The sequence below is a fragment of the Mastacembelus armatus genome, chromosome 22 (assembly GCF_900324485.2).
Source record: "Mastacembelus armatus chromosome 22, fMasArm1.2, whole genome shotgun sequence".
NCBI classification, from domain to species: Eukaryota; Metazoa; Chordata; class Actinopteri; order Synbranchiformes; family Mastacembelidae; genus Mastacembelus; species Mastacembelus armatus.
The window spans coordinates 7,693,153-7,712,951 of record NC_046654.1 but is presented as its reverse complement, the minus strand read 5'-3'; the positions used below and the strand labels follow the sequence as shown (position 1 = coordinate 7,712,951).

General features: G+C 37.8%; 4 protein-coding genes across 4 annotated transcripts; all 4 read left to right on the top strand.

Moving 5' to 3' along the window:
* Positions 1–559: 559 nt before the first annotated feature.
* LOC113131277 (B2 bradykinin receptor-like) lies at positions 560–1,644 on the top strand. The gene has a single exon (XM_026308372.1). The coding sequence runs from the start codon at positions 560–562 to the stop codon at positions 1,586–1,588; it is 1,029 nt and encodes a 342-aa protein (XP_026164157.1). The 3' UTR covers positions 1,589–1,644.
* A 1,691-nt stretch (positions 1,645–3,335) lies between these two features.
* bdkrb1 (bradykinin receptor B1) lies at positions 3,336–4,874 on the top strand. The gene is made up of 2 exons (XM_026307854.1): positions 3,336–3,447; positions 3,762–4,874. The coding sequence occupies exons 1-2, from the start codon at positions 3,436–3,438 to the stop codon at positions 4,872–4,874; spliced, it is 1,125 nt and encodes a 374-aa protein (XP_026163639.1). The 5' UTR covers positions 3,336–3,435.
* Positions 4,875–11,550: 6,676 nt separating this feature from the next.
* LOC113128124 (B2 bradykinin receptor-like) lies at positions 11,551–14,765 on the top strand. The gene is made up of 2 exons (XM_026303192.1): positions 11,551–11,677; positions 12,522–14,765. Exons 1-2 carry the CDS (start codon positions 11,658–11,660, stop codon positions 13,537–13,539), a joined length of 1,038 nt encoding a protein of 345 aa, XP_026158977.1. The 5' UTR covers positions 11,551–11,657; the 3' UTR covers positions 13,540–14,765.
* A 1,978-nt stretch (positions 14,766–16,743) lies between these two features.
* Positions 16,744–19,448, top strand: gpr65 (G protein-coupled receptor 65). The gene is made up of 2 exons (XM_026306940.1): positions 16,744–16,860; positions 17,776–19,448. The coding sequence occupies exon 2, from the start codon at positions 17,801–17,803 to the stop codon at positions 18,749–18,751; it is 951 nt and encodes a 316-aa protein (XP_026162725.1). The 5' UTR covers positions 16,744–16,860; positions 17,776–17,800; the 3' UTR covers positions 18,752–19,448.
* The last annotated feature ends 351 nt before the right edge of the window (positions 19,449–19,799 follow it).

Below are 19,799 nucleotides of genomic sequence, written 5' to 3'. Positions count from 1 at the left end.
ACGAACACTAAGGGTGCTGGAGCTGCTGAGGACCTTTGTAAAGGCTGTAAAGACAGATGGCTTAGATAACCAGATGCACACAAGCAACATGACAATACTGTATGGGAGTTTGTTTTGTAATGCTAACACAGCTGTGTCAGCTGTGTCAAATTACACTATGAAAGTTTATACTTCCTTACACCAAAATGAGAGCAACTAAAATTTCAGTTGAACTTTAATATAGAAATGTTCATTGTTTTGTGGGTAATCATGCTAAATATGCTGTGTTCTGTTGCAGACATGCCTCTTACAGTATCCGTTGCTAAGACTTTCATCTTTTATAATGGCATGTACCTGTTCCGTTCTCTGACTGATAAACCATTTTTTACCCTCCATTAAATCGATTACTTCTGCTACACATAGCAACACATACACTGAACATCTGTTGATAGAGTTAAAAGGTTTTTCTGGTGTATGCCTTGGTTTTGAACACACCCTTATTTTTCTACATCTAGAACTGCTTTTACTGTGCAACAGATTTCAGAGTGCTCCCCAGCTAATAAGGTGAATGACCTACAGTATGGAGAATGCCACAAGAGCTGAGATAGTCTGCAACCAGACAAACGCATGGGACTGGGTCTACACCATGCAGCCTGCCTACATGTCCATCATCTGCTTTTTTGGAGTGATTGGCAACTCGTTCGTACTTTGTGTGTTCTGTCTTCAGAAGCGACGCAGCTCTGTGGCCGACATCTACCTGAGCAACCTAGCAGCAGCTGATCTCCTCATGGTTTTGTGTCTGCCATTCTGGGTGGCAACCATTATAAACAAGTTCCATTGGAGGTTTGGAGAGCCCATGTGCCAGGTTGTCAACATTGTCATTGGGATGAATTATTACTGCAGTGTGCTGTTTCTTACACTTGTAAGTGTAGACAGATACTTCACCCTCACCCGACCGCTGTCCCCGGGAAGGAAGAGACGGGCCTTTTGGGCATGTGGGATTTGCTTCAGTATCTGGATTGCTGGGATCTTGCTCAGCTTCCCTGCTATCCTGTTTCGTTCTGTTCAGTTCTTCCCACATTTGGGCATTGATGCGTGCTACCTAGCATACCCTCATGAAGGCTGGAGACTGCGCTATAACATGACTGTCAACATAGTCGGCTTCCTCATTCCTGTTCCTGTTGTATCCTTCTGTAGTTACCATATCATAAAAGTCATTCGGAGCAGCCAGAAGATGAGAAAAGGCAGCAGAGGGAGCGTGGAGTGGAAGGCAACATACCTTGTTCTTGTTGTTCTGGCTGTGTTTATATTTTGTTGGCTGCCCTACCAAATTCTGATCTTGTTGGACACCTTGGATCATTATGAAGTCATGTCTGGATGTATGTGGGCATATGTGTTGGACATTGGCAACCAGTTAGCTACTTACCTTGGGTACAGTAACAGCTCACTAAATCCCTTCTTGTATGTGATTGTGGGGAAGCACTTCAAGCAGAAGGCAAGGGAAGTGTGCAGAAGACTAATGCGGTGCAGGAAACAACATTGGGAGAAATCTAGCCAGTCCAAAGCTAATATTAACTCAACTAAACAAACTGAGAGTACTAAAATCTAAAGGCAGGCTTTTGACTGAAAACACCAATTGAAGAGTTTAGTTTAATCAGCATGGTGTCAGTGTTTTTTCTATAGATGTACCAACACTTCTAGACATAGTTTAACCTTTCAGGAAAGAACCAAATTTGCTCCTTAAGGAAAGTTAAATGAGGTGGTTGAACCATGCAAAAAATTAGAAATAACTTGACATATACCTCCCCTTAAAAATGTAATATATCCTTTTTACATGTCATTTTGTAGGGTTGGAGCAAATAAAAATATGTTCATTAGTGTATTAAAAAGAGCTGGCAGGTTTCATGCTAAGCTAAACCAGCTGTCTTTATACTTACTATACAAATATGAGAGTGTTTTCAGTTTTCTCATTTAGCTCATTTATATGTTGTGATGCAAAACAAATTCAGGCTTTTCTTTATCTTTACTTTGAAATAGATATTTCTGGGTCCTCTGTAGTGTTGTAAAAAGAAATTGTAGAAGAAGGCATAAAGGTCAAGGCATTTACCGTATGTGAAAGAGATTATATTCTCCCCAGCCTCCTTAGCCTGTATTGTTTTGCTTGGAATAAATTCCCTCTACAGTTAACCTTGACTAATGTTTGCCATTGTACTCAAGGCCATTGTGTCAGTCTTGAAGTTGATCCAATATTTCATTATAATGATCAGTCATTTCCTTTTCGAGTTGTTAAATTTCTGTTGTCATTGCAGAACAAAGGAAAGGTTGGATGAGTTTATTTTAGTGGGTGTTATCCAAGTCTGGGTTTTCTATTTTCATAGCAGCTGAGCTCTTCTAAGAACTTTTGTTTTTCTTTTCTTAAATAACCTCCCCCTTTTGCACTACATATACTGCATATATATATGTATAAGGACCACTAGTGCTTTTAAAAATGACATTTTTAAGATATTTCACAATGTGTGAGCATTATTGTCTTCTATAAACCATCATGACTATTACAAATATGCTTTGTCTTTGTTTTGATAATTGTTTCTATATTTGATGACATTGGATTAGTTTCCCTTTCTGAATCGACTGTATGATTCAAGTGTGCCGTTATCATTTTGACTATAAAAGGGATGCCATCACCTCAACTACACTCATTTGTTAGATAACACTTTCCACTGCATACTGACAAAAAATACTGTTTTATTTTGTATTCTATCCAGTATGATTATTTGTCTATTTATCTACTAGGATTATAGCTCAAGGATTACACAAGACCAATCAAGATGGAGATTAATCAGTTTTAGTATGTGTTAAGTTAAGCGTTTAGACATTATTAACTGTAATTTGGATTCATTTATTGCCAATATGTAGATATGCTATTTCAGTCTATTTCAGGCAACAATCCTGTGAATGTGTTAACTCAGATGGATGGTTACTGCAGTTATATTAGGTGCACAGAGTGAGTGAGTTAATGTTTCCCTTGGCCCTGAGGAATGTTGTTATACTTGCAATAAAACATTGTATCAGTTTCGGTGTCCACTATTTTTCAAATGATAAAATATCACTTACCTTATATCAGTCATAAGAAATTAATCTTTCTTATTTTTTTTCTGAATATTGTGTAGGAGTTTTGATGAAATAAGTAGTGTACACAACTAGTGCGCTGCAGTTTCAGCTTGTTTCTATTAAAGTCTGTGCACAGACCAATTTTTGACTGTTTTATAAACATGTTGATGTATTAAACTCCATGGCCATGGGTGTGGAAGAATGCAACTCTATATACAAAAATGTTCATAGTACAACTCTCCTCTGACTCGCCGTGTACTCTTACCAGGAGTTCAGTGTACACAGATGTCCCAGCACCAGATGTGTCTTTATTGTTAGCACTTTGACCATAACAGGAGCATTTATATGGAATATAAGGTAAGAACTGTGTGCTTTGTGTTTAAATTTTGAGCCATGTAAGATACTAAACATGTTGTTACACTGTTTTTAACAAACAGCTGTACAAGAAACTATGTTAATCGTTTAACCATTAAGTTGCAGAAAGATACTTTAGAGTACTATATGAAAATATACTGAAAGAATTACATTTTTTAAACATAAATTTACTGCAAATAGCATATTTATATTGCCAGTTTTGGTTGTGTCATTTTACAGCAGTTTCATTTGTCTGTAAAATAAATCAAATCACAGCATTTTACTGATGAATTATGAATAATTATTTTGATTCCTAGCCCATGGAGTCAATGAAGCCTGTATCTGTGGCAACACCGTGGTCTGAAAATAGCAGTGCATCCCTGCCATTAACCCCATCAGAGTCTCCAGTCTCTGCAGAATGGGAACTCATCCAATCTATAATTCCCCCTTACATCTTCACATTATCCCTGCTGGGCATTCTCTTTAACAGCTTTATCCTGGGGGTGTTCGTAGTCCACAAGGATCGACTGACTATAGCAGAGATCTACCTAAGCAACCTGGCACTGGCTGATTTTATTCTCCTGTGTGGCCTCCCTTTCTGGGCAATGAACATCCTCAATAAATTCAACTGGGCATATGGAGATGCCCTATGTAAAATCGTCAACTCTGTCATTATCATCAATTTCTACACAAGCATCTACACCCTGGTCATGATCAGTATTGACCGCTACTTAGTGCTTGTGAAGACCATGAAGGCCAGGTGGCTGAGACGGACGCTTTATGCCAAGGTGATCTGCTTCATCCTGTGGATATTAGGACTCTTACTGAGCAGCCCAACCATAGTTTACAGAAAGGTTATGTACTTTGAGGAGTATGAGACAATGTCCTGTATACTGGATTACACTCATGGCAGTTCTTGGAAGCTGGCCCATCAGATTCTGATGAACGTGGTGGGATTTATTCTCCCTGTTCTGGTCATTGTTTTCAGCAGCGGGAACATAATCAAGGCTTTATTCCAAAGGAGGGAAAGTATAGGTTTTCATGATACTAATGACAGAAAGGCCACAGTGCTACTGTATGCAGTCACACTACTGTTTTTACTGTGTTGGGGCCCCTTCCAGGTATTCACCTTCCTTGACACACTCTGTGATGTCCAAGTTTTGGATGAGATGCTGTGGTCTCACACACTTGATATAGGAAGCCAAGTGTCAGTGTATCTGGCTTTTCTCAACAGTACCCTCAACCCACTTCTGTATGTCTTTTCAGGGCAGTACTTTAGGAGGAAAGTTAGTGCCATCTACAGGCGAACTAGACATCATCGCAGAGGATCAGATATGACCATATATCAACGCTCTGTTGTCTCTACTTACATCAACAGAACAGAACAAATAAATACTACAGTGATTTTTAACGCAAAGGATCAGATATGACTTTTACTTACAACATCCTGTCCTATACTTCTGTTAGTGCTTATGGATAAAGTCATACAATATGCACCATATGACTCAAATTGTTATTTTATAACATAATAAATATGCTGTAACAATAATAATGGTGTAATGTACTTACTTGGCACCATCAGAGAATGTTTAATACTGTGTAATGCAGAAGTAATTGAAAGAGAGACAATGGTTTTCTGTTAGAAAATGTTTTGGTCTCTATATTGACACTGTTATTCCCTGTGGGCATTATATGTATCTGAATCTGTTTTTGTGAATTAATGTTTTTTCTGGTTTGTTCTTTCTTAAATGGCAGAATTAGTCCTGTATGCAAATGCATTGTGTAAGGCATTCAATAACCTATTTCCTAAAAACTGTAGCGTCACAACAGCATTTTATGTACATTTGACTATTTCTGACATTGTACAAAGATATAGTCTGAATCTAGCAGGTTTAATATCAGTACTGTCTCTTATTACATTGGAGAACTGTATCCATTTGACTTTACATAATGCATTTGTCTAAATAAAGAACAACTCCATTATAAGATGGTCCCACTTTTCCAACAGCTGTTTCTGAGTATATGAGTGTTTCCATGAGAGACCAGTACTTGAAACAGAAGAGAGTTCTTATTAGTTTGAGTTTCACAGAGCACTTTAGCAACAACCGAAGAACTTGTCTTTGCTGACCTCCAGTGGTTTATTTTTCCATTTGTTACAGAATAATACTTTGAGTATTGACAATACACAGTGACATCATAGAAATTTTCTAACCACATGCTACCAAAACTACTAACAATGTAAACATAGATGTTTTCAGAGGGAGTCCGGTAGTGTCAATCAGTTGCCAAATATTTGACCACTGCAAAAACAATAGCTGTCAAAACCATAATTACTTACCATTAACACTTTGGCAGGTTTGAAGTCAAGCTCTTTGTCTTTGTAAAATCCAGAGGTATTGTGTACAAGGCTATAGTATCTGAGGTTGGTAGGTTTTTGGAGTGCCTGTATGGGTGATAACCTGTTGCACACAAAAGAAGACATAACCAAGGCTGTTGTGTTTTCCCCTCTGGGCCTTTACATGCTAGACATCTAGAAAAATAAATGAAAAACGTTAGTGGCTTTGCCTGTTGTTTTTTCTTCTAACTTTACATAACTAAAGGGTGTATTAGACATAACAGACTCTGACACAACTAATTAGAATTTTGTGGGTGCTATTCTGCATTCCCAAAATGCTTAGCAGATAGATGACAAGTCAAGACAATGGCTTGTTTATTTGAACGTGATACACACTTTGGAAGGCTTCCCACCAAAGCTGGCTCTGCTGGGTAGAGTTTGATTGCTTTGGGAGGGAACGTGTTCGTCTCCAATGTCACAGGACCAACAGCTCTAGTGTTTGCTGTTTCACAGCTCCTATTATGAATGTGTTAGGGTTTGTTCTCAGTGGTAACACTTTCTCCAGTGATGTATGCAAAGTGCACAAGTGTTTCAGGGTTTTGGGCACAAGAAAAGCCACAAACTAATATTAATATAGTAATATACTTCTTTGAGACTTTCTTGTTTTATTGACATTTTGTTAATCTTTTGGTGCAACTTTATAGAATCTAACAAATGATCATATCTGCCAATCTAATTGTTCTATCTAATTCTTTCAGACAATAACACTTCTAAATTATTAAACAGAACTAGCAAATTGTGTTATAGATTGAAGAGGTAATGCACAACAACTATCATAATGGAAGTAATGTACAAAAGAGATGGAAGTAAATTCAATGTCCCTGTGGAATAACAAGGGTTTACATTCTTAACATGACAGATTAATGGCAGGATGTTCCACACCCATGCGTGAATGTCCAAGTGTGTGAATGTGTGCCTCTGTCTGTCTCACTTGTGATCATTTCAAGCTAAGCATAAACAAATCCTGACATGCTTGTAAACAATAGAATATTTTCCCCTCTGTGTATTAAGAATGAGAACTATTTCTGCATTGTGGAACAGTGGTTATCACTGTGCCTCGCATGAGAAAGTTCCCAGTTAAAAACTGGACTAAATGCTGTTTATGGAGTTTGCATGTTTCTGCATGTATCTGGACGTGTTACAGCTGCACTTCCTCAGGAGGTTTAGGGTTATGTGGTTAGGGAGTTAGGGTTAGCTTATTAAGAAGCTGATCTGCAAGACTGACCTTTTGCTGAATTAGGGTAGTTTTCATGAATTCCAAAGTAAAATAAGGAAATTATCAGGACTCTGGGGTTTTGTCTGTTTCCCATTTTCTCCTACCTCTCTCTTTGCAGTGTGGTAGAGAGGCTGATTAGGCACGGCTGTTCCTGATCAGCAATCAGCCACACTTACCTGCCTACAGACTGTCAGAAGATTCACTCAGCCTGTGTGGTGTATTGTGCTCATTTCTGTTTGAGTGTCTCGAAGACTTCAGCTTTTGTATTTCTGTTTTGCTACCTTTGTATCTCAGCTTCTTTAGTTATTGTTACTCACTTTTGTGTATTGTCTGTAAATAAATCACTATTTGCCTTTTACCTCAAGAGCTTTGTTGTATCTGCAGATGGGTCCAGCCACCAAACCCCACAGAAATTATTTTAAATTATATCCACTTTATCTTCGTGTAGGGTAAAATATATGAATTTGATTCAGTGTTTCAGTCATGTATTCTAAAAAAAGGTGAATTTAGAGCAGTGACATGTTTACGTGATACACGCCTTGTAAGGTTGCTCCAGGTGAATATATTCCAGAGCTTCATTTTAAGAGGAGGATATAGTGTAGGTGTTTAGCGACACAAACAATAAAGGAACTGGTGTATGATGTATTTCCATTTGTTTATCCATTTTTTCTCAGTCTCAAACTTTCCTTGACAAATTCTGCTTAGACTTATTGCAATATTAATGCTGCAACATAATTAAACAGAACTTCCATATAGTTTTATATTGGACAAATTAAGATAATGGAAGTAATATAGAAAACAATATAAAACGAACTTGTGTTATTGTGGCCACCTATACACACTCTTCATTTGTTTGCATGTTTTGTATAATTTATTTACAATTCAAATTCAAAGGAACTTGTTGAATAGTGGTTCACATATGCAAGTGTCTCTATGTGTCTCCAATGAAGCAGATTCTGTGTATAATGATGAAAGTATTAATGTAACACATTACATTAAATATGCAAATACTTTCATCATTACGGACACATTTTTGACACCATTGCAATCAGCAGAGTCTTATCAATAATAGTTACAATCTGGTCGTGGTCAGTCAGAGTTTGCGAGGATTAGTTCAGGTTCATCTCTAACAGACAGTAAATAGAAGAGGATTTGTAAAGAGCTGCTATAGATCAGATAATTACTGATGTCAATCCTCTGCTACATGGTGTGTACTCAGACCCCCAAACACTAACAGACACACACATACTAATACATTCAGAAATATACTCAAAGACACACGCAAACCCACACATATCCAGACGTAATCAGACACACAAACACAGACACACACATGCTAGCACATGCTCACTCATTATTAAATATACACAGATGCACACAAACATTTATACATATAGACAAAAAGTTAAACACATACAGAAATGCACACTCACATAGACGTACACAGACACACATATGTACAGATGTACTCAGGGAAACTCACAATCACACACATGCACACACATGATTACAAATACAAACAACCATTGCAAACAGCACACATTTAGTGTTACACAGGGACCCCCCAGGGGGGGTCAACACTTGTACACGCTCTTCACGTATGACTGCATGGCCTCCCAGTACAACACCAGCATCATCAAGTTCACTGACGACACAACCGTCACTGGACTAATCACTGGGGGAGCTGAGACAGCATACAGAAGAGAGGTAGCAGACCTGGTCACCTGGTGCCATGACAATAATCTTTCCTTGAATGTCGACAAGACCAAGGAAAAGATTATTGATCCAAGGAGGAGGATTGAAATCCACACCCCACTTTACATCGGTGAGACACAGGTAGAAAGGGTTAAAACTTTCAAATTCCTTGGAGTTCACATCAGTGAGGATCTTTCCTGGTCTCACAACACACAGCAAATAATAAAGAAGTCCCAACAGCAGCTGCACGTCTTAAGTGTGGGATTCTCAGGAACTTCTAGAGAAGTATAGTTGAGCCTGTGCTCACCAGTTCCATCACAGTCTGTTATGGCAACTGCTCTGCAGAGGACAGGAAGGCTCCCCATTATGTGATAAAAACTGCACAGCACATCTCAGGGACAGCCTTCCAGTCACTGAAGGACACTTACCACACCAGGACCATCAGGAGAGCACACAACATCATCAGAGACTCCACACACCCACAGTACAGCCTCTTCACAATTCTGCCCTCAAGCAGGAGATACAAAAGTGTGAAATCCAGAACCACCAGACTGACCAACAGCTTCCATCCTCAGGCCGTCAGGCTTTTGAATAGTTCAGCCCCCACTCACCCATCATAGACTTTAATATGCTAAGCACTGTTCTCTACTATATTTGGAATCCAGTTCATAAGCTATATAAGTGCAATCTATATATACACAGGTCACTTTCATTTGAAACCACTGCTATAATGTGCATACTGCACTGCACTGTTTTTAGTTTTATATTTTATTATCTAAATGTACTATTCTATTTTATTTTAATTTTATCTACCTTATTTCTATTTTATTTCGACTACTGTGGAAGGAGAGTCACAAATAAGAAGTATAATTGTAATTGTAATTGTAATTGTAGATAATTATTATTGATGTAAAGACACATGTTGGCTTTTAAGGGCAAGTATGGTTCAACTGTCACGTAGCATGACTCCAAACACAGCATGCTCCAAATATAGGGCGAATCTCAGAGGAGAAGGCAGAAAAGCATAGAAAAACAATCATCTGCCTACAAGCTTTCTTGATCATATTGCCTAAAATCCATCATGATGTACTATAAAATTGAAGCGAGTCAGATGAATGATGGACAATGTAATCATAAAATAACATATCATTTCAGTTATCAAAGCCAGGGGACCAATCATACACCTGAATTGCCTCCCCCACCTACTGAGAATGTGTCAAGAAGGTTAAAACTGAAAAGCTAAGCTCAAGTAAAGGAGATAAAGGAGAGTCTTGAGGAAGTATGTGTATGGCAATGTTTAAATGACCAGACAAGGACAGTGCTTGACTACAGTGCTTGACCCATTCAACATCAACTCGGAAGATTTCATATGACCATACAAAGTGTCAGTCCTCTGTTTTGTCAACTGACATCAAGACAGCAGAGCAAATTGGTGCAAAGGAGTGATTGTGAAAGTGCTGACCTCCAGTTTGTTGCTGCTTATGGATAACATGATACAATACAGAGGAAATTACTCTGTCATGTCGTGAGACTGAACACAATAATGATTCTATTATGCCATTAACCAATGCTATCAGAGGATGTGAGGTAATGGGCATAAACAGATTTAATGGGCGTGATATGTAGAAGTGAAAGCAGTTTTTACATTTACAGCCTCCATTATTTTTTGCTCTGGAAATTCTAAGCTAAAAATTAGCTTATCTGAAATTTCATCCAGAGTTGGTTTTCTAATGTCCTTCTTGTTCATTCTTTCACACACCTCAGGTTTCAATGAGAGAAGGGCCATCAGTGTAAACATTAAACAATATAAAATAAGCCGCTTTCAATCATTTCTTCTTTGAGTTAGCATCTTTCAAACCTTTGAGCTCATCATGTGTGACAATTGTAATTTTCTGATTGATTTTCTTTCTGGCTCATTTCTGCAGTAAAAGACACTAAAAAAAACATTGTGAACTTTCAGTCATCATGAAATAATTGAAATATGGTTCAGAAACTCCCACATGTACATGCACTAATGACACACTCTAAGACTTGCTGTAAATAGTCAATGAGGTTCATAATTCCACACTTTCTATAGTGGCACACTCCTCGTACAAAAATCATATATGATGTTGTATTCAAGCCAAATGGTAGAACCTTATTTATGACATCACGTCATCTTCTTCACTTATTGAAAAGTGTAGATCCTGTTCATAGCAACAAGATTTCAAAGTGTCTTTCACAGGAAGAATTTCTTTTCCTACATTTTTAGATCAGATCAGTGTGAAATTCCACAAGAAATATTTTTGCTAATTAGAAACACCCTTTGTGTATACTTAAAACATATCGATTTTTATTGTTGGCAGTAAAACAAGTTATTAACACCTGTAATATTAATGTTGCTGATCTGTAAAGTTGGCTGGTTTTAGTAAGTGTATTTATACAGAGCATTTTATTCACTCTTATAGTGTTGGAATCACACAAACACATAACCACATTCCTGTTCTCATGGCTCAAATGTAACAATTACCTGTGTATTTATATTGTCAGTAGTAACTTCTGATATTACAGCATGGTGTAGTATTATATCAAGACAGAGGACAATTAAAACTAAAAAACTAAACTTAGAACATAAAAAAATCAGTAATTTTCTAAGGTAAATACACAGAGTCATGCTCTGAATGTGACTCTACTAGTCTAAGGAAAAGAAAAAAAAAACAGAGGGAGAGAATAAAGAGGGAAGGAGGGATCAGCCAAGCCCACTAAGTAATATTTCCAGTGATGTTGTCTGACATCACCTTAGTATCACTTGACTTTTTTCCTTTAAAAGACCAAGTCTGTAACAACAAGAGGCAGTGTACACAGGACAGTACTGAAAGTGCGTAGCTGGGCAGTTTGACATTTTGCATCGGAACATCCTCAGAAGAAATGGCTTTTTTCTCTACAAGGTATGAATAAGCTTTGTTTTATTTGTATATTTTTGTACATGTTACAGTTTTCTCAAAACTTTGAAAGTTAACAAGCACCATCAACTTTACAATGTTGAACAGGTGTTGAGTTTTTCGCTTTGCTCTTTATTCCACTTTATAGTTTCAGCTGGTTATAAAATGCAGTATTTTTGTTTCAACATGTCAGCATGTAGACGGCAGTGCTGTCACTGTGCTTGTCTCAACAAGTTTAATATTAGATGTCAGTGAGTGAGCTTTACTTTCACTACGTCAAGTTCTTACAGTAAAACAACCTTTTCTGTATTTACTTTAAATATGTTTCTTTGGCACTTTAAGTATTGTAGAAATAGAAAACCTTTCTGTGTTGTTCACAGAGAAGTGTTTTTTTAAATACATAAATAGATTCAGATCTGTACAAATGAAATATAATTATATTTTGTATCATGTACACAGTACAACAGTTGTGCTCATAAATTTACATATCCCTGGCACATGAGAAATACTGGCCATGTTTAAGATAATAATCATCATGGAAATTATAAGGAAAGTGGTTAGATAGCATTTTTAGTAATTGCAGTTGTCATTATGATTTTAAAAAGTCAGACACACAATTTATAAATGTCATGTCTATGGTTTATGTACAAAGCGCAAGATTCAAAAAAATATTTTAATACAGTAATATTTCATCAATAGGAAAGGGAAACTTTGCTGACATTCAGTGAAAGTGCCTGATAGGAAACACCTAACACCTAAACGCCTGAGGGAATTTAAATGAAAATTATCTTTAATCACTGATTGTTGAAGAAGCTGCACCTATTCATTGGTGTCCTCTATCTGTCCACAGCATTCCCCCTGACTTCAGCCCCAGGACTGTACTCGGAGACCAAAACAGCACAAATGACAGCAGTTGTTTAAATGAAGAACCAGAATGGGCCTCCAGTGTGCTGGAGGTGTACATCCTGGTCATCTCTGTGCTGGGAATTGTCTTTAATGTATTTGTCCTATTGGTTATCATTTTACACAAGAAGTCCTGCACCGTGGCTGAGATCTACTTAAGCAACCTGGCTGCTGCTGACCTTGTCCTGGTTTCTTTTTTGCCCTTCTGGGCTGTATACGCTGGCAACAAGTTTAACTGGCCCTTTGGTGCTGACCTGTGTCGAATGATCAACGTTGTCATAACCATGAATGCATACTGCAGTATTTACTTCCTTGTCCTGATCAGTGTAGATCGCTACTTATCACTGGTGTGCCCACTGTCCCATGAACGAATGCGTAGGCCAAAATGTGCCAAACTATTTTGCCTGCTGGTGTGGGTTTGGGGTTTGTTCCTAAGTGCCCCTTCACTCATCTACAGGAAAGTGGGACCTTTCAAAAATATAATAATATGTTATCTTGATTACACCGGCATCCAGAGACTGCTGTTTAATGGTATGCTGATCGTGCTCAGCTTCATCATTCCTATTTCCATTGTTTCCTACTGCACTGTGAAGATTATTCAAGCACTGAAGAATCGGTTAAACATACACAAAAAAGACAAGAAGGCCACCACTCTGGTCCTGGCAGTCCTCCTGGCATTCCTGATTTGCTGGGTGCCATTCCACATTATGAAGATAATAGAAGAGCTCGCAAGAGCTAACGTCTTGAGAGGGTGCATGTTTCATAGAGTCAAAGACATCTGCCAGCAGATCTTCATGTACCTTGCCTTCTTCAACAGTGTCCTCAACCCCATCCTCTATGTCGTTGTGGGGAAAAACTTTCAGAAAAAAGTTAAGGAACTCTTCAAGCGGTCAAGCAGTATGATAACCTCAGCCACCAGCTTCAAATCCAAGTCCACATATCTGTCGAGGCGTGATAAAGTTTAGAATGTTTTAAGGTGATCTGCAGATTGGATTATTTTGTGAAGTTCATTTATGTTTTAAGGATTTCAAAAGTAACATTACAACATATTGTAAGATATATCTACTTTAGATGGTATAATCAGACTATAAGGGCTTTATATCTTACTTTCCAATCATAGTTTATAAAAATGCATGTTTATTTGACTGGATGAGAGATATACCGCTTGGAAAGTTGTCCACCAGATCTTGCTGTGGTAGTAATGTACTCCCTCCACAAGCTAATTAAATGACATGAAAGATATGAGCACTACACCTCAGATCTGTTCTCGGTTTGAAACTGTCCTTGAAACCTCAGCATTGTACATGTAATGGATGAAAAGATGTTGGTCAAACACCTCCAAATAAGGAGTTAGACTTCATTGTATCTGAACTTTATGAGCTTGTCTTGTCTAGCCAGATTTCAACACTCCCTGAGGTCAATAAATCAGTTAAGATAATGCAATGGCCTCCTACGCACACACTTTTACATTCTTAAGTTTACATTCTGTTCAAAGCCACAATAACCTGAGTTGTCATCATGTTTGTAATTCTTTACAGCATAAAAACCCTTTTATGATATTACACAACATCTGTATAGCACATGTGAAAGAGTTTGCATATTCAAATTAATGTAACATCTGGAAACAAATGCTGAATTTTCTGCTCGTCTAGAAATGTATAACTTTATAAAAACAAGCTCTTACAATGACTGACTAGGTTTTTTTTCCTTTTTCTCAGCACTTCAAAATGCTGCCAAAATTGATAGAGTTCCAACTACATTATAAATAAATGTGTATAAAAAAAACAGTGGTAAATGGTGTTGGTCAAAGTTTTACTATGATGTCTGTAAATTATAACAGATGTTTCTAACAAAGTCAACCTTTCAATTACAGTCAAGTCTGCTTCACTGCAAACACAGCTTTCTGTTCATCTGAACCTTCACTGTGACCCTAACCAGTCATGTCTTATGATACTTAACCTGACAACAAAAGCACCCTAACAGTTACCGATGCCTACTCCCAAGTCTTAGAATCTAATGTTTAACCTAACATACCTGTGTCACCTTTTCCTTGGTTCTACTGAACCCAGTTCAACTGAAGTGTTAAATCAGTGAAAGGCTTCACATTTAATGTTCTTAAGTCTAAAAGAGACTTTATTTGATTAAGCCCATAATTGATCAATGTCATAATGTAACATCTCCTAAAAACTGTACTTGTTGAAATACTGTATGTCTGTATTATACTGCACTACATCTGATAAAATACAATGTACATCATAAGCAAAATAAAAGTCAAGCTTTTCCCAGAGTATTTAAATGACTTTTTTGACCCACAGTCAAAGTTTCTTCTAAAAAAGGACAACCATCCACACTGGACTGCAGTTTCAGTTCCTAAGAATTTATGCAATGTACAAATAGCAGAACTTGGAGAAGGCAATCTCTTCTCTCGTTTACTTGATAAATACTCAAGTACATGCACCTCAAAACTGTATTTAAGTACAGTACTTCTGTGTGTATGTTTTAAGCAGCTGTGAACAAGGCACCAAATCTTCACGTCAGACATGTCATCAAATTTAAGCTTTAGCTTTCAACATAAAAATGTAAATCTCATGAAATGTACTGAGTAAAATAGATTAACTCCTACACAATTTCAGATATAGTTTTATCTTTAAGTTGCTCCTGCATCAACTTTCAACACTGCAAAAATACTCACAGCCACAATGCTTTGGAAGCCACAACCTGCTTTAACGTGACCAGCCTTGTTTGATCAGTTACGGCTATCTGCAGTGTGATGTTTATCTCAGTTCAACACAACAAAGAGCTTTTGATTTCTGTTGCTGTGCTGGATTGGTTGTCTTACGTTAAGATGGGCTCAGCACTCCTCAACTAATCAAGACTTAGTACATCTAACCACTTAATGCATCAGCACATGTATTTAGCTATTTATCCTCTTTTTTCATTGCAGACTTTGTTGCTAACTGCCTGTCTCTGTATGTAAGCCAGAGTCCAATGAGAAATGTGAATCCCATGGCCATTTAGCTTGTTAACCTGTCCCTCTCTGACTGACTCCACAACATCTCTGCCTGTGTGGATTCAGATATCCCTGGAGAGAACTGTAGTAGTGGTCTCTGCAGCTTTCAGGATTTGGTCATGAACAACACATTTTATGATGCCCTCGTCCACCTATGCTGCATCTTTGTTGATTCCAGTCTAGCTGTGATCTATCATCTTCCCATTCAGTGGGTGTGAGAGGTGCGCAGAGCAGAAGCTGTAAGCATCACTGTATCAATTGTCATCCACATTATCTTTCTTAACCACACAGGGGTGCTGCAAGCTTACTCCTCAGGATTCTTGTGTATGGAGCAGGATTCATATTGAAGACTGGGCACTGTGCCTGGGCCACAAATTTTGGAGAGTTATAGTTTGGACAGAGTTGCCATAACAACCAGTGGAGGAAGTGGTCAGAAACCTCTAATAGAGTTCAACCAATTTCCTAACAACTGAATTATTTATTTGTTTGACTTTTGTTCTCTAATTGCTTATCAAACGGAAAAACAATTGTTTTCTTTCTGACAATGTTATGTTGACATGCTTGCTGTTATTCCTGAATTGCATAGTGGACGACTGGTGTAAACAACGTGACATTTATATCTGTTTGTGAATCAATCATTTAAGTTAAAACATAGACTTGTAACCTGTTCATTTACTGTGTATTATTGCATTAAAGGCTAGATTACATATTTTCAAGTTTATAGTAATTCCATACTCACATAGATATTGGCCACTTACAATCTATTAAAATTGCTAATGCTTTCATCATACATCTGGACATAAGCATGAGATTTTTAAGGCAATTGTATGTGTGTATCTCAAGAACACGTAGTTTCAATCATAACAAGCATAACAACCAGCTATAACAACATCACTATGCTATGGAAACAATTAGTCAAGCAGATATGTATCCTTTTTTCAGACATGTATCACCTTTACCTGAGTACATATCTATATTGACACACCAAACATAAAGACAAACAGGCTCAAATAGACTTGATATCCAAATTAAATCTGCCATGTGATCCTCTAAAACCGGTAGTTTGTTCTGGCATGGCCTGTCACCCAGTAAATGACATACGGTAGCCAGGGACAACAAGGAGGGAGCTGCTGACGCTTCCTGTTTCCTTCAAACTGGCTGATTAAGCAGAGGAGGATAAGACAACTGAATGAATCCACTTTGCATTTGATTTAATGCAAAGTTAATTTAATTATGAATTTTATCTACACTTTGGAGCAGGAGCACCCCTGATAGAGTGAGTACAACTTTATTAGTTTGAAACCTTGACTAAGTCTATGCTTTTTCTCCTACATTTCTTATGTATGTATGTTTATGTAAGGTGCATAAAGGCTTAAAGGCCCATACCAAAGATTTTTCACATTTTTCACATTAAAGTCTATAAACTTTTTTTCCAAAGTCTCCCAGGAGACTCCTGGTATGAGGTGGACATATTTAGGACATATTTAGACTTTAAACATGTTCATTAAATGTGTCATCAACCATTGTTTTTGTTAAACTGTATGTTGTAGATAATACAGTAGGCTATATTTTCCAACTGGATACTTTTTTGTCTTCTTTATTGGTCAGAAGAAAGATTAATAAGAAAAACAAATAATCAAAATCAAAGCAGCAGAAGCCAAAATATCCTGATTTATTGTCTGAAGCATAGTTCAAGCCCTGAAAACACTAGATTCTACAGTTCCCAGAAACAGTGTTTCAAAGTTTGTAACAAAAGCTCTTACATTTGGAGACTCCAAGCCCAAGCCAATTGAACCCTAAAGACATCTTAGCAGCCATTTAGTCATTAGAAAGCTTTTAATAAAGCCACAGGTAGAATGAGAATTGGTCCAGGCCCATTTATTGTCCAATATTATAGTGGTACCAGTAAAACTGTCAAAACTGTCAAACTAGGGGTGAGGTAATTGGTAAACAGCTTCATACATGCATAGTTTACCAGAAAGCAATGCCAAATTGATTTCTGTTGTAATGTATTGTTATGTGTTTGTTAAAAAAAAGCTACTGGCTCAAATATCAGACTTTAAAATTCCTTACTGATCGGGCTAAACTGAGTAATGGTCTTGAAGTCACTTCCTCTGCCTCTATGTAAATCAAAGTTTTCAATATGATATGTTGTATTCCTCCATTATGTCTTTCCTTGTTGCCTTACAAGGTGTGAGAATATCATCACCTCTGCAATGGAAAACGTAACCCTGGCCACCAACAATTCAGAATGTCACTTGATTGACAGTACGTCCAGGAGGAGGCCATTTCTGTTTTTCTACCTGGCCGTCATCCTGATTGCCATCCCATCCAATGCCTTTTTCCTCTACGTGTCCTGGCAGCACATTAGACGGAAGAATGAGCTCGGAGTGTATCTGTTCAACTTGGCCCTGAGCGACCTGACCTTCACTGTTTGCCTGTCTCTGTGGCTGGACTTCCTGTGGAGAGGGGTTTGGGCCCATGGAGGTTACGTATGTGTGCTTTCTATCTTCATTCTCTTCACTAACTTCTACACCAGTGATGCTCTCCTCTGCTGCATCGCTGTTGACCGTTACCTAGCAGTGGTTCACCCGATGAAGTACACATCCTTGAGGAAAGTTGGCACTGCAGCAATGGTCAGTTTTGCCACTTGGGTGGTAGTGGTCTGTTTAAATGCCACCACCATCACATGGGAGGACTCATACCATGAAAACAAGAAGATTTCAATGTGCTTTAACATATTCCTCCCTCTCTCAGAGAATGTGGCTCGTGCTAATGTGTTGCGCTTCTTTTTGGGGTTTATTGTTCCTGTTTTCCTGGTGGTCTTTTCCACCTGGGGGATCTGTGTGGCAGTGAAATCCAACCAGGCTACAGAGGAACAGGAACGTAAATGGATTTCAAAGACGCTGACCATACTTCTGCTCTGCCTTTTGTTCTGCTTCGGACCTATCCACATTATGATGCTTCTGCGCACGCTGGTGAATGACTGTAGGAATGTGGCATTCCTCCTTTATCCTTATAAGATCAGCATAGCTATTTCAAGCCTCAACTGCCTTGCAGATCCATTCCTGTACTGTTTTATTACCAGAACAGGACAGGCAAACATTAACCAGGTTGTTCTCTTCTTTCGGAGGAAAGAGAGCAGCAAAAATGAAAGCATTGTATGAGTTAAAATTTCCAACACTGCTTTAAATGTTGTCAAATGTTGTTATCCATCAAGGATGAAGCTGGAATAAATAGTGTACTTGTGTGTTCTAGTCAATATTGCTGTGGCGGGTGAGACGGTGCAATAGTGCGGCTCATTGTTGTGTGTTTTCAATATTTCATACAAATACAAACTTAACATTTCTTAGTCTAATTACTTCATTGAGATTTTATGACAGAAAAGTAATACAAAATACTGCCAGCCTTATCCATTATGGGTCTTTTAACAGGCAGCATTTTGATATTGAGTTTTCAAAGCAACATGAGATGAATAGCTACACAGAGGTCAAATGGTTTGAGCTCCATAAATTATGTGATATGATTATGTGGTCAGTCTAACAGGGTCAACACACAGACACACACAGCAGGTAGAGCTCTGCTATCAGGGGATTTTTGCTGACATCAACTTATGCCTTTTATCAGTAGTCAGTTAAGGACAACAGCTGTTCCACCAATGTTGTTCTGAAACCTTCTCTAAACAGGTCCAAAGGAAATAAAAGGACTTCAATGAAAATTTTGTAAGAATATCTCTATTTTATTGACCCATCATTTGACAACACATTTTACTAGGTTTCACTTCAGTACACTATTTGAAGTTTGGGCCAGATACATGTGGATCACGTGCCATGGGCAGGGCATATTTGTATTTCCCAGACAGTAATGATTTCAGGTTTTTCACGTCCTATCATCCTGTAAACAAAACATGCATTTTGTAAGAAATGTTAAATCATGTTCTCAACATACAAAATAAGGGCTCAAGATTGATTTTGATATTTAGGATAACAGTTTGTCCCAGTTTGTTAGTGCTTCTGTAATTAACATTATGCATTTTCTGCATTCCTGACACAAAATAAAACATGTTAGAAAGCCTGAACCCAATCATTCATTAAGTATAAAGCCATGCACGTATTGTCCAATTACAGATAATGTATTGTCTGGGTTGTGTTTTGACATACAGATGCAAAAATGTTCTAAGTTGATCTTCATTGTGGCGAACTGAACATAAGACAA